Below are 17999 nucleotides of genomic sequence, written 5' to 3'. Positions count from 1 at the left end.
TAATTCAATAAGATTTTTATGTAACTTTATAATAAAACTATCAAAAATAATTTTTCTTAACTCCTGTGGGTAAATTAAGAAAAATATAATTTTGATATTTTATTCTAATTAATCACATAAATATAATAAATATCCATGTGGGGTAAAATTCATCATATTTATGCAATTAATTACAATTTATGTCCATTATGTGATCCAAATCAACTTAATGCATAATTTTACATAATTAATGGTGCTGAGGCTAAACCTTAATTATTTAAAATTATACGGTTCACCAGACAAAAATTTTGGCTTCACTTAATATTTTATAATAATAATTAATTAGTAACATAATCAAAACTTTCTAAGAGTGCTTCCAGTTGATAGGTATGGCGAGGCCTTTTTAAAAACCTATCTTCTAGACATAGCAACGTTCATCAGGGAGCCCAGTCGCAAGTCAAGACAGTTTAAACCGGTCTGTGAAAAACTCTTCCAAATCATGTTTTATAATATCACCTCATAATTATTATTCAACTCCATAATGTGAATTTTATGCCAAAAATTTTTCATCAAAAATTTTATTCACATTTTAAACATAAATTGTTCATATTAAATTATAAATAACATAATAATAATTTAATATGAACATAATGTAAATAAAACCAATATTTTCCAATATAGTTATATTTAAAATCAAGAATATAAATGCAAAGCATAATGTTAAATTTGCATGTTAATCAGAGAAATAAATATCCATAATATTTGACATATAACATGCAAAATTACCTTGTAAACATGTATTAAAAATTGTCATAGCACAATAATTTATAAACACATTGTTTCCTATATACACCCACACGTGTATATGCATGCAATTGAACCATTCAAATATATATATGCATATATATATTAAAAAAAATCAAACTTGCCGACACATGTATCGGCTCATTTATTGAATCACATGGATTTGTCAACACAATTATCAAATGCATAATATATCCGAATTCAATTCACTCACAATTCATCTTTTTCGTTGCAAAATTCAAAATTTACAGAAAGCTTTTCTCCTTCCTCCGAAAACACTCGGACAGAAAAGTTTCAAAATTTTATTTTCTTAAATTTACCAAAATCTTATGTCCACTTTTCGATTCTCAATACATGCTTCAAAAATATTTGCATATCAAAATTTGAAAATCAATTTTCCGAAGTTTCCGTACCAAGGATCGAGCAAAATGAAGAACAAATATATTAACGGCAGAGGTATCATGGCTCTGATATCAAATGTTAGGCCATCTCCAACCCATATCCTCTATATTTCATCTTCTATCCTCTAAATAGATATTCGTGATCTCTATTTTCAAAAAATTTCTTCAACCCATATCCTCTAAATATTACCAAATACTCCATTTTCTATTTTATTTTTTAAAAACATATATATTTATATAATAAAAAAATTACATAATATGTTTTTCAACTATATTAATTGGATATGGTTAAAATTAAAATCGTGTAATATATTAATAATTATGTATTATAATGTTAAACATATTAAAAAATTAAATTTACACGACTCGTTATTTTTTTAAAAAAATATGCATTTATTTGGTAATTAAATTGCAAACACATGAAAACAGTTGCATTGCACACAACATAAACATTAATCATACAAACAAAATAAAAATTAGCATAAACATAAACAACACATAAAAGTTTAAAGAACAATACATCAATTGACAATTAGGAATACTAAAATTCTGAATTACTATATTCCTCCCACAAATGGTCGATAAGAGCATCCCGAAGTGCATAGTGAACCGACTTATCTTTTATTTGACGATGTCGTGCAAGAAACTCTTGAAATCGAACATGCTCATCATGTGCCATTTCAACATATGGGGTGGGTGCTTCGCGATAATTTGTGACTGATACATGCTCATTCTTTTCATCTTCAATAATCATATTATGCATTATTATGCATGTGGTCATGATATCATGCAAGACTTGTTTGCTCCATAATCGGGCTGGTCCAGTAATTATTGCCCACTTTGATTGAAGTACACCAAATGCGCGTTCAACGTCTTTTCGACAACTTTCATGTCGTGCTGCAAAATATTGTCTCTTCGGACCTTGTGGATTGTGAATTGTTTGCACTAGAGTAGCCCACTTTGGATATATACCGTCGGCTAGATAATATCTCACTATGTATTCTTTTCCTTGTATAACATAGTTAGCGGGAGGAGCTACCCCGTTGGCCAAATTAGCAAATAAATGAGATTTTGACAACACATTAATATCGTTGTTTGAACCTGGCAAACCAAAATATGCATGTCATATCCATAACTCGTAATCTGCTACGGCCTCCAAAATGATAGTTGGTTTTCCGCTACGACCTGTATATTGTCCAGCCCAACCGGTAGGACAATTTTTTCATTTCCAATGCATACAATCGAGGCTTCCCAGCATCCCCAAAAATCCACGTTGTTTTCCAATAAGGAGAATCCTTTCAATGTCCTCGGTATTGGGAGACCGAAGATACCAGTCACCAAACACCTCCACCATAGCCCGACAAAATCTTTTCAAAATTTCAATTGCAGTAGACTCATCGATTTTAATATACTCATCCGTTGAATTTGCCGATGTACCATAAGCTAAGATTCGCAATGCAGCAGTTATCTTTTGGTGTGGTGACAACCCGGGCCTCCCTAATCCATCTACTTTCTGAACAAAGTAATTGTCATGTTTTTCAACGGATTCCATAATTCGCAAGAATAGGCGGTGAGACATTCGAAAATGTCGTTTGAACATTGACTCATTGTACATCGAAGACTCTGAAAAATAGTCAGCAAATAAGCGTTGATCAGCGGCCAATCTATCTCGATTAATCACAATATGGCCAGGAATTGATCCTCCATGTTGCAAATTATCGCTTTCTTGGAAGTACTCGGTGGCAACGGTAGCACTAATTAGTTGACTTAAAACCATTTGTTGTTGGTCAATGAGATGAAACTCATTCTTTATCATGACACTAGGTTGCTCTTCACCATCAGATGGTGGCGAGGGTGCATTGAAAGAAAAATTTGAAGGACCTCCCTCATGAAAATTCATTTTCAGTAGGATGTGTAAATGAAGACCAAGTCCTGGGTCTTAAATACTCATATTCAGTAGGATGAATAAATGTCACGGAATATCTAAAATTGTATGTTTACAATAAAAAAACACAAAAATGGTGTGTCTAGTTGGCCACTACTCACGGGTAGTGACAAGTGATGCGACTAGTCATTTATGTATATAACATATATTTACATTTTTTTTAGAATATATATATACATATTTTAATACTTGATTATACATAAATGTCACGGGTTGTGTCATTGAAATGGAATCCAATAATGGATTATCCACTTGTTTCATTTTATTTACAATAAAATACTCCATTATTTGTCTATTTGCAAGTACTCATATTTTCTACTAGCAGCTGGCATGGGTGTGTCTAGTTGTCCACTACTCACGGGTAGTAACAAATGATGTGACTGGTCATGTACAATACACACATATAAAGGTCATGTATATATATATTTACATATTTTAATACTTTATTTGCAAGTAGTCATGTCTTCTAGTAGCAGCTGGCATGGGTTGTCTAGTCGCGATCAGAGACAACTCAATACTCAATTATTGCACAGCTTTATCACGTGTTGTCTACAATCGTGCAATGAAAGACATAAAAGATGTGATGTCTAGTTGGCCACTACTCACGGGTCTTGATGACTGATTTGACTACTCATCTGTACACATAACATATCTTTGCATATTTTTTTAAAACTTAGTTATCTAAATATACACCTTTCAGATTCAATTTGCGTATCTCAAGAAACATACATCCAAGTAAGTTGATTAGAAGCGTCAGATCATATATCCTTTAATATTAACCGTTAGACCATATTTGTTATCCAAAATTGTTGAGCTATAAATAAAAGTGACATTCTTAGCATTCACATATATCAGATACATAAACTAATTATTTACTATCAAATGACTTCATCTAAACGCGGTGTTGCTTTCTCAATCGAGGAGGACAAACTCCTTGTCACGGCGTATCTTGATGTCCCCCAAAATCCAATAATTTGTATAAACCAATCACGTGATAAGTTGTGGTCGCGAGTTGCAGCAACCTACAACGAACAAGTCACTGATAGCTCAGCAGAGCCTCGTACTATTAAAGCCCTCCAATGCCGCTGGTTCAACATAAACAAGATTGTTCAAAACTTTAGTTCATGTGTTAGCCAGATGGAACATAGCCGTCCAAGTGGTGCTTCTGAGAAAGACATTGTGAGTAGTAAATTTTGTTAGAATATATATTTCAAATGAATTTTATTTTTACAGTATGTAACTAAGATACAAATTATATGTGGTTGTAGTTGGATCGAGCAAAAGAATTATTTAAGCAATCATCTGGGTTGACTTGGAGGTTGGATCATGTTTGGCAGTTACTTAAAGATCAAGAGAAGTTTAGACCATCCAACGTTGTTTTACCTAATTTTGTACCAAACCATGGGAACATCGATTCATCCCAATCAGACTATTCTCCCAACACAGAATCACCAACACCCGATTCTCCAGTTTTATCCGGATTTGCTATAAACCTGGATGAAGATAGCCCATCAGGGGGTTTTAAGCGTCCAATTGGCATAAAAAAGGCCAAAGGAAAAAGAAAAACTAATGAAGAACACTCGAATGACCTTTCCATAATGGCCAAATGTAGTGAGAAAATGGTGGCTGTGATGAAGAATGCTGAGATCCATCGAAAAGAGCTCATTGATATTGAGAGACAAAGAAATGATATAATAGCCGAGAAGGAAGATAATAAAATACTATTGTTGAACCTCATGTCTGTTGATGAGTCAGTGCGTCCATACTTGATCAAACAGCAAAAAAACATTTTTAAGAAAAGACTAGCAAAGGGGGATAGTTCCGCTGGGAATTTTGCACCTTTCGGACAATTTTTTTGGAGGAACTTCACCACTCGGACCCAACCTATCGGACTACTAGTTTATTTTCTTGATTACGACGAGTGTGTTTATTTTTATTGTTATTTGTGTTTTTTTTTGTTGGTGATTTATTCTCGTGTCAAAATAATCGCATGGTTTCCAAGTTATATTAAGTCGACAAAATGTTTGTAGTAAATCGTGTTTTGAATAAAATGTTTGTGCTAAATTGTTTTGTGTGTTTCTAATTACTTTGTTCATAATTTCCATTTAATGTTATTTAAAAATAATAAAATTACAATTAATTTATTGAAAAATTATAAATAAAACAAATAAAATTTAATTAAACTAAAAAAATTAAACACTGAAATGAATTTTAAAAATAAAATGGGAGAACACTCAAAATAATAAAAATTAGACCAATTTACCAAGTAATATTTAATATAAAAACTGAAAATAATTTAAAATAGGGACTAAAAAATAAATTCATCATTTTCAAGGTCTAAAAAATAATTTTGGAAGATGTCATTTTTGTAAATATGTCATCCTCCAAATCCATCCTCTATTTGAACAGTGATCCTCCAAATATGGAAGATCACTGTAACATCCTCCAAAATGGAGGATGCAAATAGAGGATGGTTGGAGGCCAAACCATCCTCCATTTTGAAGGAATCCTCCAAAATGGAGGATGGTTGGAGATGCTCTTAGGATTTTTCTCAATAATCATGTTTATACAAATATATGAACATGATAAACAATATGCGGAAGCAAGATCGAGCGTTACCTCCAGTCATCGAATAATTTGTAAGTGTGCTGTTTTTCTCTTCAGTTGAAGCCTTCTAAACACTCCAACTCTCTCGCAGATGGTGTATTTGTGTTATTATGAGTTGTGTATTTAGGGAGCTCAAGAGCCTCGGTATTTATAGGCAAATTCTCATATCATCAATGAGTATTCGGGAACACGAGATTCAAATAAGTATGCGTTGCGTGTCTCACTTTTCTGAATATGAGACGCCATATGCACAGTATTAAAGTATGGCGCACGGCATCGGTCGTCACCGCTTTCATCATCATATATATCTCGTTTTAATTATGTGACATATTTTCTTACATTCACTGCTTCTTAAGTAGATGCTTGTAATTAGATCACGCTTGTTTAGTTTAACGTACTTGGTAATTCGATCGATTTAGTTCTTGATATTAGTTTAATATCTTTTGTGGTAATGTCAGTCCAGTACTTTGGCGTTATCTTCCTTTATGATATCAATTTAACATTTTCATCCCAATATCAGTTTAATTGACTTCTTTCGATATGATCAGTTTGGTTAATTTTGATTCGCAAACACCAAAATTTGATTTCCAACACTTGTGCTCCATTTGAAACGACAATGTCTTGAATAAAATAAGTTATGAATAAAAGTGAAACAAAAAACATAAAAAGGAAAGGAAAAAAAATCGCATTACTTTGAAGTTATAAGAAAATATACTTTTTTGTTAAATAGTAGTATATATTTACTACTCTAAAAAAGTAGTATATATTTACTTTTTTTAAATAACGAAAATAAATTTATAATGATTTTTCAAAAAAATATAAATTTACAGTCATTTAATTTGAAATATCATATTTCAGTTATCAATTTTATCACAAAAATTACAGTAATTATTGGATAAAGTTTGGATGATTATAGAATTTATAAAGAGTCCAAATATATTTTTTAAATATATATAAAGTGATCCTTATAGTTATTAAATTTTGTCATATAGTTATTTTTTTGACAATTGTCATATAGTTATTAACAACAAATAAGAAATGAATAGGAATGAATTTTTTTTAATAAAAAAACAAAAATAAATAGGAAAAGAACTACATTTACTTTTCTTTCAATGAAAGCAATCTCCGTTTAATATTATAAAAATCAAGTATTTAATTTAATTTGAGCATCACAACTATAAAAACCCATGTATCATCACTCGAATTTCACCAGCAACCCAAGGCAAAAAATATGGCATCCAAATGTCTCTCATTGCTTGTCGTCGTCTGCTCCATCCTTCTCGCTTCCGCTTCGATCGAAGCCGCCCTCGGCGGTTGGCAGACGATAAAGAACGTGACGGACCCAAAAGTGGTGGAGATCGCGGAGTTTGCCGTGAAACAACACAACAACATGCATGTCAGTGGCATGTTACGGCTTGTGTCGGTAGTTAAAGGAGAAACTCAAATCGTTAATGGTATTAATTACAAGCTCGTCGTCTCCGCCGCAGATGCCGCCGACCTGATGACACAGAGCAATTATCAAGTGGTTGTTTTGGACAAGCCTTGGATGAAAGAGAGGAACCTCATTTCCTTTGTGAAGATTGCAGCTTAATTAATATAATATATATATATATATATATATATATATATATGTGTGTGTGTGTGTGTGTATTCATGAGCTTGCATGTGGAATTAATAAAATTTTAGCTTTTGATCATGAGTTGTGCAATTTGGTGTTGTTCATATATAGCCGAGATTAAATTCAACCAAACTTTTTGAAAAACATTGATCGATCGACCACTTGAAGATTTTAAAGTTCTTAATCATGCAAAATAAAGATACATATATAAAAGCTTACTGCTAGCTGCACCGAACAATGTGTAAGTGAACAATTGATGAATTCAAATATATTCAAGATCACATGCAAAAATCATAATGGATGTTTGCATGGCATGTCGTCTCCAGAAAATTGAAGGTTCTAAGCTAATTTTTAGGATAAGGTATTGACCGATTATTTCGGTATTAAAAATAATTACTGGCAAGTGTACCATGTCAAGTTATAATATAGTTGGACAGAGTCCAAGTCGATCCCACAGAAACTAATGTTTAAATACTAAGATATAGACTATTCAAATTAATCTAGGCTAAATAAAATGAAGGATTTTTCTGAACTATTAAACTAATTAAATTAAAATAAATTATTTTAAAACAGAAACTTAAATTAAATTAAAAGAGCAGAAAAGCTTTAAGACTGATTCAAATTTTAGGAAAACGACCAGGAACACACAACGGTACCAGACATCGATAATTGCCACGTATTGGATTTAATCAAACAAAACTCATTTATATTCACGACGAAATTCCCTAGAATAATTATTAACCAATTTCTAGAATTAATAACCCTATTTTCATTTAACAGTCCAATTACTTCTAAATGAATTTAATTAAACAAAAACGCATTCACGAGTTATGGAATTTCAGCTTTCGCCTAAAATCGCACACTGAAACAAATACTATTTCTAGTCGGTTTAACCATGTGTTGATCAATATTTTTGAAGCTAAATTTCAATCTTTTCTTTTTCAAGTCCAGATCGAACGACATACATGCAATTAATTGGCCAGATTAAAAGCAAGAATTATGCACAAATATTAATCAATAAATATTCCATAAATCAAAATTCAATCAATCCGTTCCATGAAAAAAAAATCAATAGTCTGGCCCTATTGTGGCCCCGGTCAAAAGACGACTACTCCATAATAATAAAATCAAACAAAAGTTTCATGTTTGAATTCATAATAAAATAAAACAGAAAAAGAGGAAAAGAAAATTCTCAGCAATAGTGTCGAATCTTTCTTGCGTTGCGCGTTTCTTCTCTTCCAAGCTCCAGCCGTCAAATCCCAAAAATCTCTCCAAAATTTATCAGTCTAAAATAAGAAGTTCAAAAGTCCTCTCTAATTAGGGCTTGATTCCCTTTTATACCTCCTCTTTTTTTTCGTCCAAAATAATATTCAATGTAGCCCAAAATAATCAGAGTTCCAAAATTCTCAAATTCTGCGCGAATTATTTTTTTCCATATTTGCGATGTACACGGACCCCGGACATGGTCCGTGCCTAGGTCCGGGCATTAAAAACTCCAGCCCAAACATTTTACGAAGCCACACGAACCCTCTTCCAGAAGGTGCACGGGGTCCGTGCATTTTTTCGTGATGAACATCTCAAAAGCCAATGGTACACAGACTCTTTTCCAGAATGTGCACGGGGTCCGTGTATTATTTTTCTTCCAATGTCTTTTGCATCGAACATGCACAGACCCTCTTTCAAAGTATGCACAGGGTCCGTGTTATTTCCTTCCTTCAATTCTCTTGGCGACTTAAGATTTTTTCATGTTCTTCGGCCAAGATCCAACGTGGCATTGAATTGTTTGACTTTTTCTTCAATATTCAGTTCTTCTCAAATCTTAGTCAAACATACAAACATAGAAAATATGACGATTTATGCACAAAACTCGGAATATAAATGCCAGATAAGCACGAATACGACAAAATAAAGTGCCAAATAAGCTATAAAATTCGTGCTTATCAAATCCCCCACACTTAGCTTTTGTTCGTCCTCGAACAAATCAGAAGAAATTAGAAATGAAAAATATCGACACAAAGTGGCACAATCAAAACCTTTCAATCTACCAAATCTCGTCACACCCAATCAAAAGCTCATACTTCGAAAATCACAAGCCTCGCTTTCGTCGCAATTTAAAACTCGAACACTACCCAGAAAAGATCAACAGAATGAGACGTGTGTAGTGTGAGTGTCAGAACTTATACTCCTCAAAAGTTTTTCGATTTAAAGATCTATCATGTTTATTCACCAACTAAAATTTTTCTTTCTTTTTCTCGCCCCATATGCTTATCTTTCATATCCCTCTCTACTAAATGTGGAATAATTATGACTCGGTCAATAGGTCTTTTAAGCTTATAACGTTCGGCCATGGTTCACGGCTACAATAAAGGATAGGAAAGCAAAAATGAGAGACAACAAACAAGTTGCCATTTAGCGCAATTAAAAAGCTCCATTCCCCATCTATTATTGAATTTCATCACCTTTTTTTGATTCATCAATACAACCATTCTCTTCTTCTTTTTCCTCCTTTTCTTTTCAATACCCCTTAAAAATTTTTTTTCGGGTACTTTCTTCTCTTTTTTTCTTTTTTTTTGCTTTTCAACTCAACCCTTTCTTTCATTCAAAAATAATTCACTAACTCCTTCAAATATTTTTCTGTGAATACTTGGAGTTTTTTGTATATTTAAAAGCGCCAAAAGGGTTTGTTTCTCTCAAAACTTAGGTAGAAAACATAGTGTATGGCTAAAAATCAGATGGTCAATGTAGGACATAAGAGATGACGAATGGGGTCTAATTGTGTGTCATTGGCACACACCATTTGATTTTTATCAGGCTCAATGGGGTTATTAGGGAAAAAAATAATTTCTCAGGTAGGCTTGAAAGGCTCAAACGGTCCAAAGATCGCCTAAATCATCCCTAAGTCATAATCATTCAAATTTTCGCTTCGAGGACTAATCAGACAAGTTCTAGGGATAACAACTGCAATTTTTCTCTCTTTTACCAAATTTTTTTTTTCATGAGATCACCTCTTACCAATTCACAATTAACTTGCATAAGTCTGACAAAAGTGCATGAAAGGTGTCTCATAAAGTCAATGCAAAACTAGTTCATATCAAAGTCTCTCCTTGCAACTACAGCTAATCTCATTCAGTTCTAGGTACAAAACAATTTTTCAGGCGATCAAAAATCTAGCAAACTAATTGGTATGTCATGTAAACCACAAGTGCTCATCTCTTTTTATTTTGAAAGTTTTTGCCAAGTGATGTGAAACAGAGCGTAATGAACGACCTACCCCCACACTTAGAATGCGACACTGTCCTCAGTGTTAAGCTAATAAAACATAAAGCAAGAAAAATAGTAATACCAAAAACACTTCTCTGAAAAATGTCGTTGGCCATGTAACACAAGGGGCAGGTGACAGCCTGAATGATAAGACGCCCAACAATACGCGCGCTCTCTCCTCCTCAATCATCGATTTACTCAGATTCAGTAAAAATCTGCACCCCCAAAAATTAACCGAGATTAACTAAAGAAGAACTAAAAATAAATTAAACAATAAAAACAAAACAAAACGAAATAAAAAATAAAGTAAAAAAAAAACAAAAGGAAAAGAAACTGGGTTGCCTCCCAGCAAGCGCTAAATTTATAGTCTATAGCCCGACTGTGCTTCCCTTTCAATTTTAAGGTGGATCATTTGATGTAGTGGATCTATATCCTTCGTCACCACGATTTCTGCCTATGCTGTCATCCACCATCACTATGGGTTCAAGTCCTTTTATATCATCGATGCTCCACCCCATTGTGCGAATATAATCGCGTAAGAGCCTAGCAAGCTTTGATTCTTCCCTACCTGCCAAATAAGATGACACAATTATAGGTATACTTGAATCTTCCAACGTCACATATTTCAAATAAGAGGGCAAAGATTTATATTCAAGTCCAGGAGGCTCTTCGACAGAAAATTTTGGATTTTGCGAGATTGCAGTTAATTCTTTCATCTTCAAAGAGGACAATTTCACTTCATTTCGTACCTCAACATTGCTACCTACACATGTACCACGAGCATCAACATTCAGACAAAAATCATTGACTTTAGGATAAGAGGAATCACTTTTAAACATATTAAACACCACTTGCTTCTCATTCAACCGAAGTATTAATTCCCCCTTCTGAACATCAATTAATGCTCTACTGGTTGCCAAGAATGGACGTCCTAATATCAAAGGAGTTTCACGATCATCATCCATATCAAGTACCACAAAGTCCACAGGAAAGATAAATTCATCAACTTTAAGCAAAACATTCTCCACTATTCCCTTAGGATGTTTAATTGATCTATCAGCAAGCTTGAGGGACATAGTGGTAGGTTCCATTATTCTTATACCCAATTTTTTTGCAAGTGAATATGGCATTAAATTGATACTAGCACCTAGATCACATAAAGCCTTATCAAATGACATACTACCGATAGCACAAGGTATAGAAAAACTCCTTGGATCTTGAAGTTTTGGTGGGAGCTTGTTTAGAAGTACTGCCGAACATTCCTCATTCAAATTCACGGTACCCAAATTGGTCAGCTTCCTCTTATTTACTAGAATTTCTTTCAAGAACTTAGCATAACTCGGTATTTGAGCTAGGGCATCTGCAAAAGGGATGTTAACATGGAGTTTCTTGAAAATTTCAAGAAATTTTTTAAATTGATGATCAAAATTTAATTGTCTAGCTCTTTGGGGAAAAGAAAGACTAGAAATATCAACATTAGAATTTAAGTCATCTTCCTTACCTTTCTTAACTTTGCGTGGAGAGAGAATGACTTGTTCTAGTGTGTGCTCTACCTTGACTTCTATCTCCTCTGTCTTGACTGTCATAGCTTGTTGCACAAAGATGGCATTCACTTCTTTAGGATTCTTCACTGTGTCACTAGGTAGTGAGCCTGGAGCCCGGGAAGATAACTGGTTCGCCAATTGTCCCAACTGAGTTTCAACCCTTTGCATCATGGCATCATGGTTCTGCCATCTCATCTCATTTCCAGCTATGTATTTTGCAAGCATATCTTCAAGATTTGACTTGTTCTCAGATGTGTTGAAACCCGGCGGCATAGAAGGTCCAGCACCTTGTGGAGGTCTAACTTTTTGCTGCGGACGCCTTTGCTGTGCAAGCTGCTGAGGTAGATTAAAACATTGAGGCTTGACAGAATTTTCAGCCTGTTTCCACCCAAAATTTGGGTGACTTCTCCAACCCGGATTGTATGAGAAACTGTACGGATTAAACTGTTGTCGCCCTTGGTTCCCCACATAATTCACCGAATCTCCTTCAAAAACTGGCATCCCATCAAAAAATGCATCTGGCATGAATGGAATGCCACTTGATGGTCCTCCAACTGCCTCAGTGCTTCCTTGGACTTGATTCACCTGTTTGATGGTGCAGATTTATTCGCTTGCAGTTGAGATACTTGATGAGTCAGTCCATCAAGTTTTGCTGTAATTGCTGTCAGAGCATCCATCTCCAAAAATCCAACTTTCTTTTCCCTTCTGTTGTCTTGCCAACTAACATTGCTTTCAGCCATATTCGAAATGATTTCAAGTGCTGCAGCAGGAGTTTTTCTATATAGGCTGCTATTGGCAGCTGCATCAAGCATGAAACGCACAGATGAATCAACCCCGTAGTAGAAAGTCTCTACTTGTTGGCCTATGGAGAGATCGTGTACTGGACATACTCTCAACATTTTTTTAAATCTCGACCATGCGGCATTCGGTGATTCTCCATCTTTCTGCCTAAACGACATAATTGCATTCCGAAGCTGTGTAACTTTGGTGGGTGGAAAATACTTATGCATGAAAACTTCAACCAAACCATCCCAAGTAGTAATTGATCCCTCTGGCAAGTCTCGCAGCCATTCTATCGCTTCTCCTTGTAAAGAAAACGGAAAGAGCCTCAATCGAACAGCATCAGCAGTCACTCCATTAAATTTGAAGGTGTAACAGATTGACAAGAATTGCTCCAGATGAGCATTCGGATCCTCAGAAGGCGTGCCTCCAAATCTGACTTGCATCTGAATCATCTGGATGATGGCTAGTTTAAGTTCAAAAGTATTCGCCTGAACTGCAGGGCGAATAATGCTGGATCCATATCCTCCAACTAACGGTCGATGAAGGTCCATCAGAGTGCGGTTGTTCTCTTCCTTAGCCATATTTTCTAACTCCTCTTCAGATTCAAAATTAATGGCTAAGTTATGTTGTCTTCGTTCTCTACGTATACGACGAAGAGTGCTTTCAATCTCCAAATCAAGCGGTATGAGATCTTCAGAATCTCGAGCACGGCTCATATAACATGAGATATACTCCTGAAAAAATTTAAAGTGCACAAATCAACCACTTGAATAACAATTAAACAACGTAAAATAAAAACCTAGTCTCAACTAAATAATCAATCCTAATAGTAAACAAATAGTCCCCGGTAACGGCGCCAAAAACTTGACCGATTATTTCGGTATTAAAAATAATTACTGGCAAGTGTACCAGGTCAAGTTATAATATAGTTGGACAGAGTCCAAGTCGATCCCACAAAGACTAATGTTTAAATACTAAGATATAGACTATTCAAATTAATCTAGGCTAAATAAAATGAAGGATTTTTCTGAACTATTAAACTAATTAAATTAAAATAAATTATTCTAAAACAGAAACTTAAATTAAATTAAAAGAGCGGAAAAGCTTTAAGACTGATTCAAATTTTAGGAAAACGACCAGGAACACACAACGGTACCAGACATCGATAATTGCCACGTATTGGATTTAATCAAACAAAACTCATTCATATTCACGAAGAAATTCCCTAGAATAATTATTAACCTATTTCTAGAATTAATAACCCTATTTTCATTTAACAGTCCAATTATTTCTAAATGAATTTAATTAAACAAAAACTCATTCACGAGTTATGAAATTTCAGCTTTCGCCTAAAATCGCACACTGAAACCGAATACTATTTCTAGTCGGTTTAACCATGTGTTGATCAATATTTTTGAAGCTAAATTTCAATCTTTTCTTTTTCAAGTCCAGATCGAATGACATACATGCAATTAATTGGCCAGATTAAAAGCAAGAATTATGCACAAATATTAATCAATAAATATTCCATAAATCAAAATTCAATCAATCCGTTCCATGAAAAAAAATCAATAGTCTGGCCCTATTGTGGCCCCGGTCAAAAGACGACTACTCCATAATAATAAAATCAAACAAAAGTTTCATGTTTGAATTCATAATAAAATAAAACAGAAAAAGAGAAAAAGAAAATTCTCAACAATAGTGCCGAATCTTGCTTGCGTTGCGCGTTTCTTCTCTTCCAAGCTCCAGCCGTCAAATTCCGAAAATCTCTCCAAAATTTATTAGTCTAAAATCAGAAGTTCAAAAGTCCTCTCTAATTAGGGCTTGATTCCCTTTTATACCTCCTCTTTTTTTTGTCCAAAAAAATATTCAATGTAGCCCAAAATAATCAGAGTTCCAAAATTCCCAAATTCTGCGCGAATTATTTTTTTCCATATTTGCGATGTACACGGACCCCGGACATGGTCCGTGCCTAGGTCCGTGCATTAAAAACTCCAGTCCAAACATTTTACGAAGCCACACGGACCCTCTTCCAGAAGGTGCACGGGGTCCGTGCATTTTTCTGTGACGAACATCTCAAAAGCCGATGGTACACAGACCCTTTTCCAGAATGTGTACGGGGTCCGTGTATTATTTTTCTTCCAATGTCTTTTGCATCAAACATGCACGGACCCTCTTCCAAAGTATGCACAGGGTCCGTGCTATTTCCTTCCTTCAATTCTCTTGGCGACTTAAGATTTTTTCATGTTCTCCGGCCAAGATCCAACGTGACATTGAATTGTTTGACTTTTTCTTCAATATTCAGTTCTTCTCAAATCTTAGTCAAACCTACAAACATAGAAAATATGACGATTTATGCACAAAACTCGAAATATAAATGCCAGATAAGCACGAATACGACAAAATAAAGTGCCAAATAAGCTATAAAATTCGTGTTTATCAGGTATATATATTGAATATCTATACGATCACTCTATCTAATATTAATCAAAATTTCAAATACTTGCAACTAAAAATAATGACATAATTAAACGATGACATTGAAAGAGAAAAAAAATTTGAAATTAAACTAAAAAAAATTCAATGAACTCTCTAATCTCACGAGTACTCAAATGTGTATTAATATATAATGCATATTGAATAAGAATCATCAAATTAAGTGTAAATAATTTATTTTTATCATAACACAAATAAAAAATATATATAATTTAAACACTTATAATTGAAAAGAATAATTATGATCGATTATAGTAAAAATCGGTCCAACAATCGAATAAGAAAATTACAAGATTTTAGAATCTCATAAACAAAAAAAAAACCCAATAAATTAAAAATTATAAAAACCAACTAAAATAAACATATAGACAAGAAAATTTCAATGATCATTGAACATGATCACCATTGACAAAAATTACAAGGTACGAGGCAAACTGGTTTGCTTAAATGATCATTCCAACATACTTTAGATGTGTTTCCACGTCTGTTTTCTGTTAAGATAACATCACCATAGAAATTTTTGACAAGACATGAGTGCTTTTGAAATTCTACTAGATGCTTATAATCACATAGCTGGCTACTACTTATTAAATTGTATTTCAAATTTTTAACTAGCAAAATATACATAATGATGATGTTATCATGGATAATCTTATCCTTACCCACGGTCCTTCCCTTGAGTTATCGCCGAATGTGATTGTTGGTCCATTGCATTGGGTCAGTTTAGACAATAGTTTTGCATTTTTTCTCATATTTCTTGAACATTCACTCTCCAAATACCAAAATTTAAGGGTGATTACGATGTGGTTTGACGGTTTTTCGTAAGAAATTCAAACCGAATTGTCAATTGCGGTTCAGTTATATTTTAATTTTTTTAGTTGCGGATTTATATGTAAAATCATTTTGTTTTCGGCGGTTTTAAGCGGTTGCGGTCGGTTCGCGGTTTTTTTAATGATAATTAAAATGGAAAAAAATAGAACTATGATCAAATTATTAGAACAATGAATGAAAAATAAAATAACAATCAAGAAACAAAATAAAGTTAATCAACTATAATATGTTTAGACAAATTGATTGTTGAAGGTTAATATTTATATAGAGAAGTAGTAAATAAAGAGAAAGAGGGAAACATTTTTTGAATAAGAGTTGGGAGAGAAGAGAGTGGAGACGGCATAAGAATATATTATTTATAATGTATATATAATCTGCTATAAATATAACCAAGCTAAATACAATTATACACGGCGATGTGATGCGGGGCTGTTTGGGCCAAAAATTATAATCAAACCGTGGCGACGGGGCGGTTTTCATTTAATTTTTTTAAACCATGGTTATTTTAAAAAATGAAATATGACGGTTTGGGACGGTAAAAAGTCCAAATAAATTTATAATGATTTTTCAAAAATAAAATATACTTTTTTGTTAAAAATTTAAAGTAGTATTATATATTTACTGAATTTAGTCTTTTTTAAATAAAGAAAATAAATTTATAATGATTTTTCAAAAAGATTAAATTTACAATCATTTTAATTTAAAATATCAGATTTCAGTTATCAATTTTATCACAAAAAATTACAGTAATTATTGGAGAAAGTGATGTAGTTTTGTTTGGATGATTATAAAATTTATAAAGAGTCCAAATATATTTTGGAGGAAATTCGTAATTAATGTTTTATCATCATACATGAATATATATAATGTTCAATTATTTGGTATCTGTATGCATACTTAATTATCATGACATTGTTTGGTTTGATGTATTATTAATCTATGTATAACTTATCCCAATCAATTTCGCTTTATTTTTGTCATATTATTTATCTATTTATTAATTAATAATTTTACATCAATTAAATCAAATAAATTATAATATATCCATCAAATCAAATAATGTATTAACTATTTTTTTTATTTATTTTTAATTTACATTATATTACTTATCTGTGGATTACTTATCCTATCACTCAAACCAAACGGTACAACAAATAAGAAATGAATGAATGAAAAACATAAAAAAAATATTACAAAAAAAAAAAGAGAAATAGAAAAGGAACTACATTTACTTTTCTTTCAATGAAAGCAATCTCCGTTTAATATTATAAAAATCAAGTATTTAATTTGATTTGAGCATCACAACTATAAAAACCCATGTATCATCACTCATATTTCACCAGCAACCCAAGGCAAAAAATATGGCATCCAAATGTCTCTCATTGCTTGTCGTCGTCTGCTCCATCCTTCTCGCTTCCGCTTCGATCGAAGCCGTCCTCGGCGGTTGGCAGCCGATCAAGAACGTGACGGATCCAAAAGTGGTGGAGATCGCGGAGTTTGCCGTGCAACAACACAACAACATGCATGTCCGTGGCATGTTACGGCTTCGGCTTGTGTCGGTAGTTAGAGGAGAAACTCAAATCGTTGATGGTATTAATTACAAGCTCGTCGTCTCCGCCGCCATAGTTGCCGTCAACCCGATGATAGAGAGCAATTATCAGGTGGTTGTTTTGGACAAGCCTTGGATGAAAGAGAGGAACCTCATTTCCTTTGACAAGATTGCACCTTAA

General features: G+C 33.4%; 4 protein-coding genes across 4 annotated transcripts; 3 read left to right on the top strand and 1 right to left on the bottom strand.

Annotated features, from left to right (window-relative positions):
* Positions 1-1725: 1725 nt before the first annotated feature.
* On the bottom strand, positions 1726-3084 carry LOC140890287 (uncharacterized). The gene is made up of 2 exons (XM_073298047.1): positions 2424-3084; positions 1726-2285 (listed from the first exon to the last, which is right to left on the bottom strand). Exons 1-2 carry the CDS (start codon positions 3082-3084, stop codon positions 1726-1728), a joined length of 1221 nt encoding a protein of 406 aa, XP_073154148.1.
* A 927-nt stretch (positions 3085-4011) lies between these two features.
* On the top strand, positions 4012-5672 carry LOC140890286 (uncharacterized). The gene is made up of 3 exons (XM_073298046.1): positions 4012-4308; positions 4398-4883; positions 5559-5672. The coding sequence occupies exons 1-3, from the start codon at positions 4012-4014 to the stop codon at positions 5670-5672; spliced, it is 897 nt and encodes a 298-aa protein (XP_073154147.1).
* Positions 5673-6967: 1295 nt separating this feature from the next.
* Positions 6968-7327, top strand: LOC140890285 (cysteine proteinase inhibitor 5-like). Its single transcript, XM_073298045.1, has one exon. The coding sequence runs from the start codon at positions 6968-6970 to the stop codon at positions 7325-7327; it is 360 nt and encodes a 119-aa protein (XP_073154146.1).
* Positions 7328-17630: 10303 nt separating this feature from the next.
* LOC140890283 (cysteine proteinase inhibitor 5-like) lies at positions 17631-17999 on the top strand. Its single transcript, XM_073298044.1, has one exon. The coding sequence runs from the start codon at positions 17631-17633 to the stop codon at positions 17997-17999; it is 369 nt and encodes a 122-aa protein (XP_073154145.1).

Source organism: Henckelia pumila, chromosome 3, assembly GCF_033568475.1.
Source record: "Henckelia pumila isolate YLH828 chromosome 3, ASM3356847v2, whole genome shotgun sequence".
NCBI lineage: Eukaryota > Viridiplantae > Streptophyta > Magnoliopsida > Lamiales > Gesneriaceae > Henckelia > Henckelia pumila.
Note: the sequence above shows the minus strand (reverse complement) of the source record. Positions and strands in the feature narration are given on the sequence as shown.